This window comes from Phoenix dactylifera, chromosome 5 (assembly GCF_051530095.1).
Source record: "Phoenix dactylifera cultivar Ajwa chromosome 5, Ajwa_hap1_PhDact_Kaust_v1.1, whole genome shotgun sequence".
NCBI classification, from domain to species: domain Eukaryota; kingdom Viridiplantae; phylum Streptophyta; class Magnoliopsida; order Arecales; family Arecaceae; genus Phoenix; species Phoenix dactylifera.
Window position 1 is genome coordinate 5842309 of NC_143194.1, and position 15185 is coordinate 5857493.

General features: G+C 37.1%; 1 protein-coding gene across 3 annotated transcripts; it reads right to left on the reverse strand.

Annotated features, from left to right (window-relative positions):
- Positions 1 to 626: 626 nt before the first annotated feature.
- Positions 627 to 12376, reverse strand: RDR1 (RNA-dependent RNA polymerase 1). Of its 3 annotated transcripts, none has more exons than XM_039129390.2 (6): positions 12046 to 12376; positions 11882 to 11927; positions 10074 to 10639; positions 5777 to 7665; positions 2879 to 3029; positions 627 to 1663 (listed from the first exon to the last, which is right to left on the reverse strand). In XM_039129390.2, exons 3-6 carry the CDS (start codon positions 10590 to 10592, stop codon positions 827 to 829), a joined length of 3396 nt encoding a protein of 1131 aa, XP_038985318.1. In that variant the 5' UTR covers positions 10593 to 10639; positions 11882 to 11927; positions 12046 to 12376; the 3' UTR covers positions 627 to 826. The 3 variants fall into 3 exon arrangements, with proteins under 3 accessions (XP_038985318.1, XP_038985319.1, XP_088577622.1); XM_039129391.2 differs by having other exon boundaries at positions 11882 to 11924; positions 12046 to 12329; XM_088721496.2 differs by lacking the exon at positions 12046 to 12376 and having other exon boundaries at positions 11882 to 11934.
- Between the last annotated feature and the right edge of the window lie 2809 nt (positions 12377 to 15185).

Genomic DNA, 15185 nt, shown 5'->3' on the forward strand with positions numbered 1-15185 from the left:
ATTCCCGAGCAACCAAGCTACTCAGTCCAATAGGTCCACTATGGGTGAATAATTCATGATTCATGAACAAGATTATAGACTATGGATCATTATCGATAGTTGCAATGCCTAGTTATCCATGGAAAAGAGATTCACTACCGGTGATTATTCATGATTTATCAAGAAGATTATGGATTACAGATTATAACGTTATATATCGCTGACATGCGCATTGTCATTGCTGCACCAGTATTCTAGCCTGTTAAAATTTGAATGAACCAATAATTGATCTATCAAAAACATGACATACCTTTGTTTATGTACTTATTTATTCCCCAGATTCTTGATGATCTTTTGGAAAATTTTCTGCACTCTCTGAATTTCGAACGTTTTTTCCCCAAGCTGAGTAATTCTTAAACTTTCAGGTAAGCATATGCTGAAACCAACAGATGTCCTGTTCGCTGTGATTCCTTCAATGCAGAAAAGGGGATGTTAAAAGCAAAGAAATTCTTTCATACAAAGTGTTGTAAGAATAGAAAAGGAAGCTGCAAATAAGAAAAGCGTCCATTCATTTCTCCAGGAAAGAGTAAAGATGAATGGTCTTAACCAACAGCCATATTTGCTGAAGAAGAAAATTCACAAATATATTTTTGGGAGCAAAAGCCAATTCATATATATGGTGCAACTAATATATACATATTTGTAATAGATTGAAATAGACCACCACAAAGCATGTCAAATATCACAAAAATGAAACAGCTAACATTCAGTTGTTATTCAGTGCAACAGCGCTCTATGCAGAAAGCTTTCTTTCCAGCCGAAACCACGAAATCACGTTCATGATTTCTCAGCTCATTCGCAGGCTCCTCTTGACTTGATGATGTAGTGAGAATAACTCAGTTTCATACTTCCGCATGCTTATCTTCTTTTTCTTGATAAGTGTCAACTTGTCATAGACACACCATGGAAAGCTCAGGAAATGAGGCCTGTTCAAGCCTTCATTATAGCAACCCCAGTAGTCTGGGTGGTACGTCACATGATACCAAGCAGATGCCTTAGCGTAGACATCATCTTCATCCTCACAATCGATGCGCTTCTCATCGAACCATGCTCTAGCTTCTTTCCTCAATGACCTAAGTGCCAATCCAATTGCCTCACCATCCTTGTACTTAGTGAAGGTCTTTGACATCTTCATTATACTCCCACTAAGGATCTCAGCCTCAGTTTTTATTCCATAATGTTCCAACAGGTTCCCCAACTTAAAATCATATTCCCCCTTGAACCAAAAAGCTTCATCAAGGTACTCCTTGAAGCCATCAACTTCCATGTCAGGGTCATACGATTTCATAGCCATCTCCTTTGTAAATGCCTTTATCTGGCCCAAATGGGATGTGTGGTCTTTGATTGCTCTGAAGAGCTTTCCTATTACTCCCTTCGACTCATAGGTAACTTTGTCAAGTTTTTCCATGAAGTCAGGATACTCTTTGACATGTAAATGAGTAGGGATTTCAGCAGGCACTCCTGTCTTTGGGAAGTCAACAGCAATAGAAAAGAGTCTTGCAAGCTCTATGCAGGACTCACTCTCAGCTTTGCGTGGCTCCTTATCCGCAAAGACTGTGTGGGCGTTTGCGATAATTCCGAGGCTGTCATTGACTATATAATCGGTGAAGTACTCCATCACTTCCTATATCACATCAGCATACACATTATTAGCAATAATGTATTCTATGATAACAAGTTTCAAAATATTTGCATAGGAATCAACTGTTTTTTCTCCCTAATTATGCATGGCCAGCAAAAATACTGGAGATGTCTCCATATTGATGCTACATATATGTCCAGAAAGATGACCGTTGGAGAACAAGAAAAAGCAATACTGTAGATGCTGAATCCCTCTTCCACTGGGAGAAGATTCCATTTTCTGGTGTTGAGGTATTTTCCCAAGTGATCAACATGGTAGTTCTGGACTGGTAGTGCTCCCAGCCTCCCACCATTGTTCTCAAAAAATAAAGAAAAAACAAAGACTAGAAAAGGCAGGTAAATTGCCCCGGATGTTGACTAATTTAACTTTAACTGACATAAAGCATTTCATATTAACATGATATGGAATTTCACCTTGTTTACATCTTGAAAATAAATGTTAAAGAGGCAAGAAGTGCTTTATCATCACGAGATAAGAAAGACATATAGTCAGAAGATTGGTGAATAATCAAATAGCTGATGCAACAGAAATAATATGTACCATTTAGGTTCACCGTTTTAATATATAAAGTAAATGCATATATCTGCCAACACTATTCATTTGATGACAAGAAATAAAGGCAAAAGGGAAAGTCCCTTGGATTAATCTGAGATTATCTTTTTTTTCTTGTAAGCTTCCAAGCAAGATGGAATATGGAACTGCTTCATGGGGTACTTAGTGCATGCAGGCAACATCAGTCGATCTTTCCTTTTTTCCTCTTTGTTGAAGAGTGCCTAAGTATGTTAATCTACATTAGAAGTCCAAAAATCAGGCGGTACTGCAATTAACAGCATTTGATGGTTTATACAAGAAGCTACCTAGAATAAGGACTCCACTACATTGAAAGGAAAGAGGTGAGCAGGAAAGTATTAGAAGTATTCCCAAGGAAGGGAAACAAATATTAGAAGTATTCCATACAATTAAGCTGGGAAAAACCACAATCTTGGATTAGTTATTTGGTAGTTCAGCTATTTCCATATATATTGAATACATGCTCTTTTTATTCCCCTGCATAAACAGTTTTAGATATAATTCAAGAGACACTAAGAAAACAAAAGATCAAATGATAAAATGGAGAACTATTAGAAAGTTGCAATACTTTTTTGGTACAAAGAAAGTTGAATATTTGCAAGAATGTTTACGACTAGAAAGTATTACCTCAATTGTCACATCATGATCTAAGATCTCACTTGGTGCTGAAGTGTAATCCATAGGTGTGACTTCACGAGGAGGAATGAGATCAGCATCCCAACTCACAAAGTATATATCCCCATCCAAGTCACTCCCTGAACACTCATTTGGGTGGGGCCTGAAAATAACAGCAAACAAAATCAAGAAATGCTATGATTATTTGTACTCAGAAAAACCTTTTGCATGTGCCAGTTAATCAGAAGGATCCAAATAGCATGCATTAAGTATATATTGTGCATATAAACTATCAACTGTGAAATCTGAAAGTTCTATAAGAGGGCAGCCCCATGCATGAAGCTCCCACCATTGTGGGGTCTAGGGTACACAATCTTCCCCCCATGAGAGGCGAGGCTGATTCCGTGCTTCTAACTTCTAACCGGTGACACCCAGGTCACAAATCTGTAAGTTCTATGAGATATTAAATTAGCAAGAGTTGCAAAAGAAGAAAATGGAAGCATGTACATGCATAACAGAATATCTAAATAATCAATAAATGAAAACCCTCAATCTGGGAAGATAAATTTTGTCAACATCATCTAATATGAAAATCTAAGTAACCTATACTTTTAGTGATAATGCACTGTTGATGAAAGTAGCTTTAAGATCAAAGTCATGTAAAGATCCCCTTATGTATCTTCGAGACCGTCCTTTGGCACTAGTTGTTTAATAATAAATCAAAACCTGCAAGGTTCATATTATCAACAGGAAACTATTAATTATATGAAACTAAAGATTTCAACGTAGAAGACTTAATAATAAGGATGAGGCTAGAACTCTATAATGTGACTGGCTGCATGCTCTGAAATATTTGGATCAAATAAATGAATACGAATTACAAATAAATGAAGAAAGAAGAAAATAATACACAAATAGTTTATTATCCAGACTATAGTAGGGAGCAGCTGATAACAATGATATTACACATGGGTCACCCCAAATGGGTTATAACTTTACACATACATATAAATACAGATAATTATTCAAACCATGAAACAAGATCAGCATGAGCCTATTAGAAGAAATATGATTAAATCATAACCAATACGCTAGTAATTAATCAAAAGCAACATTCAAGGATCCTCATGTTCTTAACTGCTTCAAGTCCACTTCTCAGAAATGTCAATGTGGTACAAAATACACAGCAAATGCACATTTTAGAGCTGTAAATTGTACATGATTATATTGTATAAATTATATGCAATTATATCAATGGATTTCTGAAAACCAGGATGTCGAGTATTATAAGGACATGTGCAAGGAGTATTGCCAAATTGCTTTTGTTTGCGAGTTTTTATGTATCTATTTATGTATATACATGTCTCCATACACATGCAAGAATATATGTATTTATGAGGCTATGTTCCTTACTAATATATTTACTTCCGTATTGTAATTATCCAACACTAGTTCGTCAAATTTCCTGTAACTAGATAAAGCACTAATTGTTTCAAGCACTTCATGATAGAAATCAAGACTTACTGAAAGATAGAGAGATTCACACATTGGAGGAGGCCACCACACCAACCCCTGAAAAATCATACTTCGCACTAGAAAAGGATTCACCAGCATTACATAAATAAATAACCTGACATTACACCAGAGAAAACTCACAAAAAGACTTAAAGATTGGGCAAATAGAATCATATCGTCATCCCTTTAAATCACTTTGAAACAAGCTATCCATAGTTTAACTCTGACACAACTTTGTCATGTATCAAACCGTATACTTTGAAGTCTATGCCAATTCTAAGACTACTTGGAACTCAGGTTCCTAGAACTACAAATGTTCATATTTCCTAATTGGTGCACCCTCACTATATGCTTGTTCCACTGATTTTCTGTGCCATTATGCTTTTGTTTGGTATGGCACTCTTCTAGCGAAGTGGCAATATCTTCTCCAGCTAGAGTCTAGTATTACTAATGTCTTCAAGGTCATTTTGTCCACCCTACCTGTTGCACACAGGTGAGTGAGACCATGCTATTATAAAGCCATTTGCTTCCGGCTCCACTTCAATTTCATTGAGCCTCTCCAATTTGTTAGTTTCACTAGATATGTCTTCATCTCTCTCTTTTGCATGACAGCTTCAAGACAACAAAGCAAGTCTAAAATTGTTATCTACCTACCATTAATTTCGAGGAAATTTAACTGCCAGCAATTTTGACCAGGTTCTTATTTTTGACTTTTCATTTCCATTATAATTGAGGCGTTTTTTGTTAATATTTTTGGTTTCTAATCTCCAAGCATTCCTCCATTGCATTTAACATTTTATTTTATCCTCCTTTCATCAACCAGCGCTACTTCATATTCTAGTAACATAACCCACTATACATCTCTTTGAATTCTAACTGTAAGTTTGTCGATGGGTAGTGCAAGAATTTGAATAAATATCTTCCGTGAATAAAATCTTGCAGCATTTTCATCCTGGTTGCCACAAGTTCCAACTAGCAAAAACATTTATTATTACACACATAATATACGTGAATGATTCCCCTTTTTTTTTATGCTATCATTATCACCGACAGTATAACTTACCATCAAGTATGGTTGGTTTCTTTGAGTGCAATATAGTTGTAATGCTTTCTTTCCTCAATACATCGATTAGGAAATTGTGAAAGGATCATTTTTGGTGCATAAAAAGAAGATTTAGAATAAAAAACTAGTAAAGATATGTAATCTCATCACAACAAATCTGTACGTATTATTGATACTATCATACACTCATGTGCAGTTCAAGGTAGAAAACTTTAGCACAAACCAGCAGAGGAAAAGTTTGAAGCAAATTAGATATAGAAGAGGGTTTTCTGGATTAGACTAGCTAATAGATTGAAAGCAAACTCCAAATGCAAATTCTAAGCATAGTGTACCTTTTCCCCTTCTGTGGAAAAACAACACAGTCAACCATATGGTGCAGATCTGGAACATCAACAGCAGATAAAACACGGATGTCACCAGGGTGGAGGCAGGGGTTTTTAGCAACGACGACTTTCCCCTTCAGCACAGCAGTATGATGGTCTGATTCACTTCCACCATACACAAAGAGACCATTATTGTGGAACTGCATTCTTCCAGTACAAGAAACTTGAACAAATACCTCCCCATATTCCAAGATTTTAGTTTCATCCAAGCACCCCATCATTGCTCTTCCTTTTGGAATAAATATTCTTGACTTCGTTTTCAGTTCCAACAACCTTGATGCCCTAAACGTTTGGAGCACCATTGAAAGGAAAGGTTCAGAGTCAGGCTTATAACCACACAATAGCAATTCTTTAAGAACACTGGTTGTTTCTCCTGAGGGCATAAGCTCGATTGCTTCCTGTGCCCTTACTGGATCAGTTAAAATCTTATCCAATTGATTTACAGCTTCTTCTTGCTTCATTTCAAAAATCCAATCCCTAACTCCCAATGTTGAAAGAAGAGTGATCAACTGACGGTTGAGGAAACATGGCTGATGCTTGCTGTATGCAAGGACATCCAGTTTCGTGTTATCTGATTTATATTTGCGCATGCTTTCTCGCAAGGATAGCTTCTTCGATGAGGTTGGATCAACAGCAACAACACCTTTATAACCACCATATCTAATTTGGAAGGCTGATGGAGTTGAACTTTTTAAGCCACACTTTATGGCCACTCTCTTTGCAAATTCAGCAGATATTTTCCCAATACCATCAGAGAAAACATATTTTCCATATCTTACATCAGGAATATCATCAACGTCATGCTTGTCAACAGTTAAAGTTTCAGTAGAAGAACTAAAAGACTGACCAAGCCTAGCAGCATATTTAGCCACATTTCTTATCTCATGGAAATCGCCCATCCACTTTCTGATAGCAGCTGCAGTTAATCTTTCATTCGAAGCAAACATCCATGCAGAATTTTCCCGTAACTGACTAGATGAGAAAGCAAGAAATTCAAACTTCTTATCACCAATAGTTATGCCATTTCTCAGTACTGACAGTATTCTCCTGTAAAGGGCAGTATGCATTTCATTTCCTGCAGAACCAGATCGGGATGACAAATCTGTTGAATGCATCTTTTCCCAATCCTCGTCAACAAAAGAAACTCGAACGAAATTTTCTATATCTTCAGAAAAATGGCGCACCACACGATTGGACACATTAACCTCGGGTCCATAAAAGTATACTTTGGAAGGGGTCACTTGCACCCTGTAAACATAAACCAAGCCAGCATCCAAAGATATGCTAGGTGATTTTGGAAGGCGGAGGGATCTTTTAAGTTTCAAGTACTTTTTAGTGAGCCAATTTGCTGGATCAAAGAAGGAGCTTTTTGAATGATACATCTCTTCTATGGCGCATTCTATATAATCGATACGGATAAACTGAGGACTGACCAGCCCAAAAAATTTTCCATCAAGGGTGGGCCCAAAGAGTGTCCCATTCTGAACCATATGATTAATCTTGAAGAGAATTTTATATGGAACCTCAATCCTTGGGCGAGGTTCCACAATGGGGACTAGATCCAAGCTGCGAGAGTAGGAAGAGCCTCTCTCCAAGTCAAAACGACCTTCAAATTCCTTATAAAAGGGAAAGTAGTCACGTATATTTGGAAGATCACAGTCATACGACAGCTGCAAACACAAAGCAGAAGATTGTCCAATGCTACATAATGGGGAGAAATCTGTCGTCCTGACCCACTGATCATCTGGAAGGTCTTTAAAGTAATTGTATTCTGGATCTTCATGCAGAAGACCTGAATTACGAAGGGACAGTTCATAAACCTTGGGAGCAGCTACCACCTGTAGTTCAGTAACCACATTAACAATTAGATAGAAAAAGAAAGACAAAAGAGGCATCACGCTTGGGGCATAAAGTACTCTACAAGGCTAAAAGGCAAAATATCTGCATCAGAGGCCTACTATTTCTGATGCTGGATTTCTGATTAGATCATTGGTTTCCATGAAAACAAACATGGATAATATAAGAAAGACAAAGAAGGATTCATAGCCAACCACATTATATTCTGAGTACTAATTAGAGAAATAAACACCAGTATAACTAGAACAGCTGTACAATTGCTAACTAAAAGAAAAGATAATTGAAGAAAAAAAATAAAGGAGCAGATAAAGAAGAACATGAACCACAAAAGAAATAAAGTTACAAAGCACTTAGGAAGTGTATGTGTGTGTGAGAGGGAGAGGGAGATAAGAAACAGGTAAGGCACCTTTGCTAAAAGGTTTAGCGCATGCAGGCATGCTCATATATGCTATGAAGCAAGGGCTAATTTTGAGAGATTTGGAAGCAATTACTGGACATCTTTTAGCTACACAAAATGCTGAAACACAATCCATAGGCCAAGTTTAATAATGTTTTGCCCAAGGTTCGCCGTCTCGATATCGAACCCGATATCGGTGCCACACTGGTACCATATCGGTATGGTACAGTGCAGAATTTTTTTGGTGTACCAAGTATTGGTACGCCACCCGTAATGCGTACCGATACCGAATCAGTACGGTATGCCCCGTACCACCCGGTTCAGGCCAATACAACATACCATGGCTTTACCCCTGGATGCTAGAGGAATATCACAAAACTAATACTAAGATCCAAAATGTCGCCCCTTTTTTTTCCCATGTCTCCTAAGCTCAGGCCCTCCATTCCTCATTCCTCCATCCTCCTCTCTCCCCCACTTTGGGCCACCCACTCTCCCCATGCCCCAGCTTATCCATCTCAACCCTATACAACTTACCTCCCATAGCCAACACTGCCCAGCCCCCTGCAACCAATCAAAATCAGCACCTAGACCCATGCTCCTTTTTCATACATCCCTAGTGGACGCATATCAACAGAAGCTTTGACATCCACCTTTCTACTTTGGATTCCAGGACACCTCCAACTATCCCATTCTCCACCTCCAATGATAGCATTATTGGGGTCATTGTGGACAACAAGGTGTTGTTAGATCAACATAGTAAGAAGGCTGTGAATGGAGGCATTAATGAGGGCAGTAAGAGCGTTAAGGATGCCTAAGCAATGGAAAAAGTTGAAAAAGCAGACCTTATAGCAAGATTGAGGGGTTTTTTGCCGGGTTAGAGGTGGTGGCGTAGATGTCAATTCTCATGGCGGTTGGGGAACTTATATTCTAATTGATCAACGCCATGGTGTAGATGTGCATTAATCCGGTTGCAGAAGAGAAGTCTTAATCCTTGATTACTGTCACATCAAAAAGGAGGAAAAAACAGAAGGGAAAAAGGTAGGAGTCAATAGGTGTAGCTGTTGAACTTGATTTAGCAGTTGATTCAGTAGTCCAGCTTACAAAAACCAGGATATGGCAGGAAAGGAACTGGGCAATAGACTACCTAGATTACCTTAATACACTTCCTAGACTACCAAGCACTTAAGGGTAAAAAAGGTATCCTTGAAATTTAATCAGGCACCAAATGTGTCAGCATTAGCCTACATGGTCGCCTTTTTGGGCACACTCCCTTTTCCTTAATTTAATCAAAAAATGGTATTTAGGCAATCAATGGTGTTTGTAAACATCTCCTATCCAAAACATAATTATGCACATGGCCAATATGCATATACGCGGTGTTTGTACATATTTTCATCCATAAGCCGATTTGTATGTATGGATATGTGTTTATATGTTGTATGTACGTATTAAAGCCAGATATACATTGTCGACCCCTTCCCTAACAGCTTAAACTTTTGGGGGATAGCAGATAGTTGACATATATATGTAAATACACACATATGCATGCATTAACAATCCATCCACATGCATGCACACAAGTACATAAAGATACGAACACATGCATGGAAGCATGTATAATACGCAAATGAAAGTTCTAATTCTTAAGATTAATAAAGGGAAGAAAAGCTCCCATGATGGCATTCTTATTTTGCTTTATAGACTGAAATAGGAAAAACATTCATGATTTATCATTACAAAACTTCAAAAATGTATCGCAGTTTTACCGATGAAAGAGCCACAAATTACAAGCAGCTAACAAATATACAGAGATGGTAAGGTTAGAGCTCAGGCAATAATGATATAAACATATTATCCATCCATGTAAGAATGTATATATGTATTTATCCATGGCATTAGCACTATTATAACTTAGTTCTGAAGCATCTCCACTATTAAGTAAAATAAGGTAAAAAGAGTTAAAAAATGTAAAAATGGTTCACAGAAGCAAACCTGAATCAAGAGAAACTGCAAATATTTAGTAGATGAGTGGTGCAGCTGTATTTCCCATATGCTCTCATAAGCAAGTTCAAATTTATACGAATGGCTTCCCTGCACTAGGAAAAAGTATATTTTTCTCATACTGAAACCAAAATTAACTCTGACATCCTTTGGAGACCAGAGGACAGAGAACTTGTTTTGTGAAACTGGGGAGCCAAAATGCACTGTCGTATTTTCAAGAACAAATAAAGAGGTCCTCGGCTTAGGGACAATGTCACGTTCCATATGTCGAACCTTCAACACAAAACCATCAACCCACACAAGGCGCTTACATGCTATAGACTCAGCATGTTTGTTCGCTATAAACTGAACTATTGCATATGCTCTTGATTTTGCTGTAACATATTTGGGAAGTCTAAACTTAAGTGCATATATGGTTCCCTTGCCTGTATGCACCTCCAGAAATTCTTTTACACTTGGGGCAGTTGCAGTTGTAGGGAATCCATGGATATTAATTGTCTTGCTTCCCATTCTTGAAGTAGTATGACATGCAACAATACCCCTTGAATTCAGAACTACTGTAGACATAAGAGAACCTTATGTTAACATTTAAATTGCTGGAATATAGTTTACTAGGTAAAAAGGGTTGGCATCACAACAACGGTAAGTACTTGAACCTCCAAGAAAAGGCTCACATGGTTATGCTTTAATTTCCATCATAACTTGTCTGATCAGTACTTAAATGTGGATGAAAGAGTACTATTGCTGAAAATTCTAAGTTATATCTAAAAGAGGGATGTTAGGCAAAAAAAGTTGAATATAGAAGAAATGTTCATTTTCAAGTTCGAGGAAATTTCTATATTCAAGCTACGAAATATTTTTCTCGTTGAATATAGGCTAATGTTACTCAGACTAAATAAGAGTTTCTGAAACTAACAAAATGGAGAAAACACGGAAAACTATGGAAAGATCAGCTAACTGTCAGATGTGCCATAGATATAACTTAACAAATATTCCAAACATTCTAGCAGCTATAACCAAGACATCATTTTACGCAAATAGAGACTTCCCTTATTTTCTAACTATGACATACTAAAGAATCACAAATAAGTGATCTAGGAGAATCAATCTGCAATGATTTTCACTGATATCCATTTAAAACCCCTTGAAGATTTTCAGACTTGATTATAATACTTCTGTTGAAATAACAAGGAAAACAAAAGAAGCTAAAGGCCACCAACACATTAAAAAAATTAAAAAAAAAAGTCATCAAGCATGATACTCTAAGGGGCTAAGGTCAGGCATTACGTGACAATTGCCTAATCCTTTACCTAGCTTCACAAATTTTATAATAACGCGCAGCATCATATTATCACTATAACCAACTTAATGATTACTATAGAAGCACATGTAGATTCAAACAAGAATTCCAAGACTACTTAATCCGTTAGCAATATATCTTTTAAGCTACGTGAAAGAAGATATAGAAGCATATTAAGACTACAAAATGAGACATCATTTCAAATATCCACACTGATCTAAGCTGAGAAAAAAAAAAGATTAAAGAATAAAACATAATTCTTCGGACATCCCACTTTTTTCTAACAAAAATAAACAAATAAAGTAAAAGCACAAGAACTATGGCAGCCATCAAATATCAAGCTAGTTCATGAATCCCTGATAGCCCTTAATTTCAAGCAAACACCTTCCATGTTAACTTCGTCATATCATCTCAAGCGTTTACCAAAACAAATAAACAAAGAAAAATGAAGCATGAATCAGAACTCATTCAAAAAAAGAATCACAAAGAAAATGTTTACTGTGAATTGCTTGATTTCCAGTGCTCCTAGGTCTTTCCCGTCGCTGCTGCACAGATTAGAGAGAGAGAAAGAATCAACCCATCAGAATTTAACAAAGATTGCTCTCTAAACGAACTACTGTAATTAAAAATCTCTTCTTTATCTAAAGAAATAACGATTCTAACCACCACCACTTCCCGAAAAGAAAGATTCAGCCTTGGGCGCGGAGGGAAGCGGGGGAGAGAGAGATCAATGACTTGAGGGTTTTAAAGCTCGCTTATGTTTCCGAAAACCGCAGCCCCCAATGAAGCGAGCGGCGGGCCCACACGGTTCCATCGCTCAAGCCAAGTCGATAGTGCCGCGGTGAATGGCAACTGGTGGTGAGGGGATTCCTGATTCTATGCTTCACTTCGAAGCAATGGCTTCGACTCCGGTGTCCAACCAATGAGAGAGTTGTGATGGCTGTCTCGTGAAGTGGTGTTTCGACATAGTATTCATTCACAGTGGTTGGGAGTCAACGAAGAGTCTTCGTAATTTGTTTTGTTTATACTATAATAAACGTGCCATGCCAACGTAGATTCTAATCTATGCTTGTCCAACGTAATAAAGTCTAACATGGGACCAGCATGTTGGGTGAATGTTTCATACAGTGACGTATCAAAATATCGTCAATACCCAAAAACTTTCTTGAACATGTCAAATTCTTATATGGTAATATATGTCCTTAATATTTTTGAGAAATCAAATTAGAACATTTCTTGATAACAAATTAAACAAAGATAATCATATCATTAAATTATTCGCAAAATCCCTCTTTAAAGAAAGCTGGTATGCATTAAAGCTAGTTTGACAAAAATAAGACCCGAAAACTAGCTTGAAGACTGAGCCAAGAAGCATTCAAGGCTAGTATATTTTATTGATCTAGAAAGAGTTTTATGATACAAAATTCTTGTTACAATAATTCACAGTCTTATCCTCAGTTTTATGGTACAAGGGATTCTAAATGAGCTAGGAATCATTGCTCAAGTATTAGTAGATTACGAGTCCATGACTAGTTTCTCAAATGCTCTGCTTTCTATTGACTCTAAATCCATATCTAACATTCAGCCGTGAGTCTTTTCTTCATGCTTCTTGAAATAGGTATCCAAGACCGAACATTCTTGTTTTTGTTTGGCTGGCAATGAGTTATCAGTGCATCTTCGAGAGTCCCGCAATCAAGCTATAAAGCCATCAAACATCAGAAAAAGACAGACACCAAGAAATAAGAGAGAAATTTCCCCTGTTATCTTACACCTCTCTAGGTTGGAAGACCACTTCTATGAAGAAGTCAATCTTGCACCATGACTCCCAATGTATGGCAGTGAAGACCGTGAGGATGAGGCAGGCATCGGTGGTTCGCAGGTTCGGGCAAGGAAGCAGAGTGAGAGCAAGGAGGAGGTCAGCTTTGATGAGGCATCTCTTATGGAGACAATCTATCAATCTTGCAAAAAATAAGAAGTTTGCTTCCAACATACAAAATGGAAGACGCAGTCATAACTCATAAGAGATGTGATTATTTTGAAGTATCATAAGCTTGACAGCTTAATATGATATCTTTTTTGGATATATTTGAGGCGGATCAGGAATCTAAGAAATCATTGAGTGCCAAAAGGATTCCTGATAGCCATACAATTTAAGTGGCTAGCTTTCATAAAGATTTTTATATAGGAATTATGCATAGAAAAACAACTAAAGGGCACTGAGGCAGTAATTTTTGTGGAATTATAAAAGAAACCAGTATTCTAGCTCTTTAAAGTTCTTCAATAAAAATAAATTAATAAAAAAACAAGATCACGATAGGTTGCGATGCACAAAGTATCATAGCACAGATGAATGTGCCGTGCAAGCACCGACCTAGCATAGTATAACACATTCAGCATAGAGCGGCATCTGAATCCTTAGTTTCAATTTAATAAATTGATAGCTGCATAATATATAATTCTAACTCTGTTGAGCATATTGATATCAAGTTTGACCATCTTTAAACATGTTGGTCATTTTTTTCTCTTTTTTTTTTTGGTGTTGGCAATAAATTAAAGCACCACATAGAGATAAATTTTTGCTTTAACTTGCAAGCCTTGATTCATTTCATCAAATCTTATATGTTAAAAGAAAATTCTAAATACAAAAGAAAAGAACATCTGCTAATTGATTTTTGCATGCATTGTAGAAGTGGATAACAAATTCTAATGCTACTTTAGTTTACAGGCAAGTTAATCATCTGCTAAGAAAAATTCTAAATACAAAAGAAAAGAACATCTGCTAAGAAAAACTTTTTTCTAGCATTTTAAAAAGTATAGGCAAGTTAATCATCTAGATGTACAAAAAGTAAGATCAAAACTTTACTGATTTAGTTAACTAGAACATATAAGCAATTATCAGATATAATGTATATAGGCACACTCTATAAACAATATATTTACAGGCAATATCATTATATTTACACTCTATAAACAATAAATATTTTATATTTTCAGTTTTGATAATAATGTATCGTTGGAGATCATACATATCCAGTTATTTGTTTCATAGAACACTTTTTGAATATAATTTCTATTTTGGTGTGATCTCAAACAGACCTATTTATCCACCTATCATGTAGTACTGATCTAGATAGCCATGCAATAATCTCAAAGCCTTTTTTTATTTTTTCTCGAGGGGATAATCTCAAGGTCTCTTTTTTTTTTTATACAAATCTCAAGGTCTCTTCGTAAACTACATCTGACCTCAGCGAAATTGTATTCGAGCGTGCAACAAGAGCGCTCGTGCAATGCACATCAAATTTTAGGAGAGCAGGGTGAGATCAGTCCCGGCGTGCTTTATCTCCGTGGACTCCGTACCAGGATTCCCCCCCGGGTCCTCCCTAAGTTCCGCACTAAAGTTCCAAGCCACCTTGCTCACGAAGCAATGGAACTTGATTGGTGCACTGCAATGCTGCCATCAAGTGAGAAACAAATTTGTTCTTAATTTTGGACCCACTGGAATTGTGCCTTTGTCTTTAAACTCCGTACCAAGATTCCCTTGAGTCTTTCCAAGTGTTCCACTGAAAACCCAGACTTGCTAGCCAAGCAATTGAGATTGATTGGATCATCGTTGGAGCTGCTACCTCATGGGAGACAAAAGTGTACTTGGTCTGGGGACCCACCAGTAGTAAAATTTTCTTTTCAAGCAGTTGCATTTGAAGGTTTGAGAAAAGCTATAGTTTTCTGACTACCGATTCAGATTAGACCCCAGCATGAGGCATGTGCTATGCACTCATCTCGATAGCTAGAAGTGTGGAGTCTGG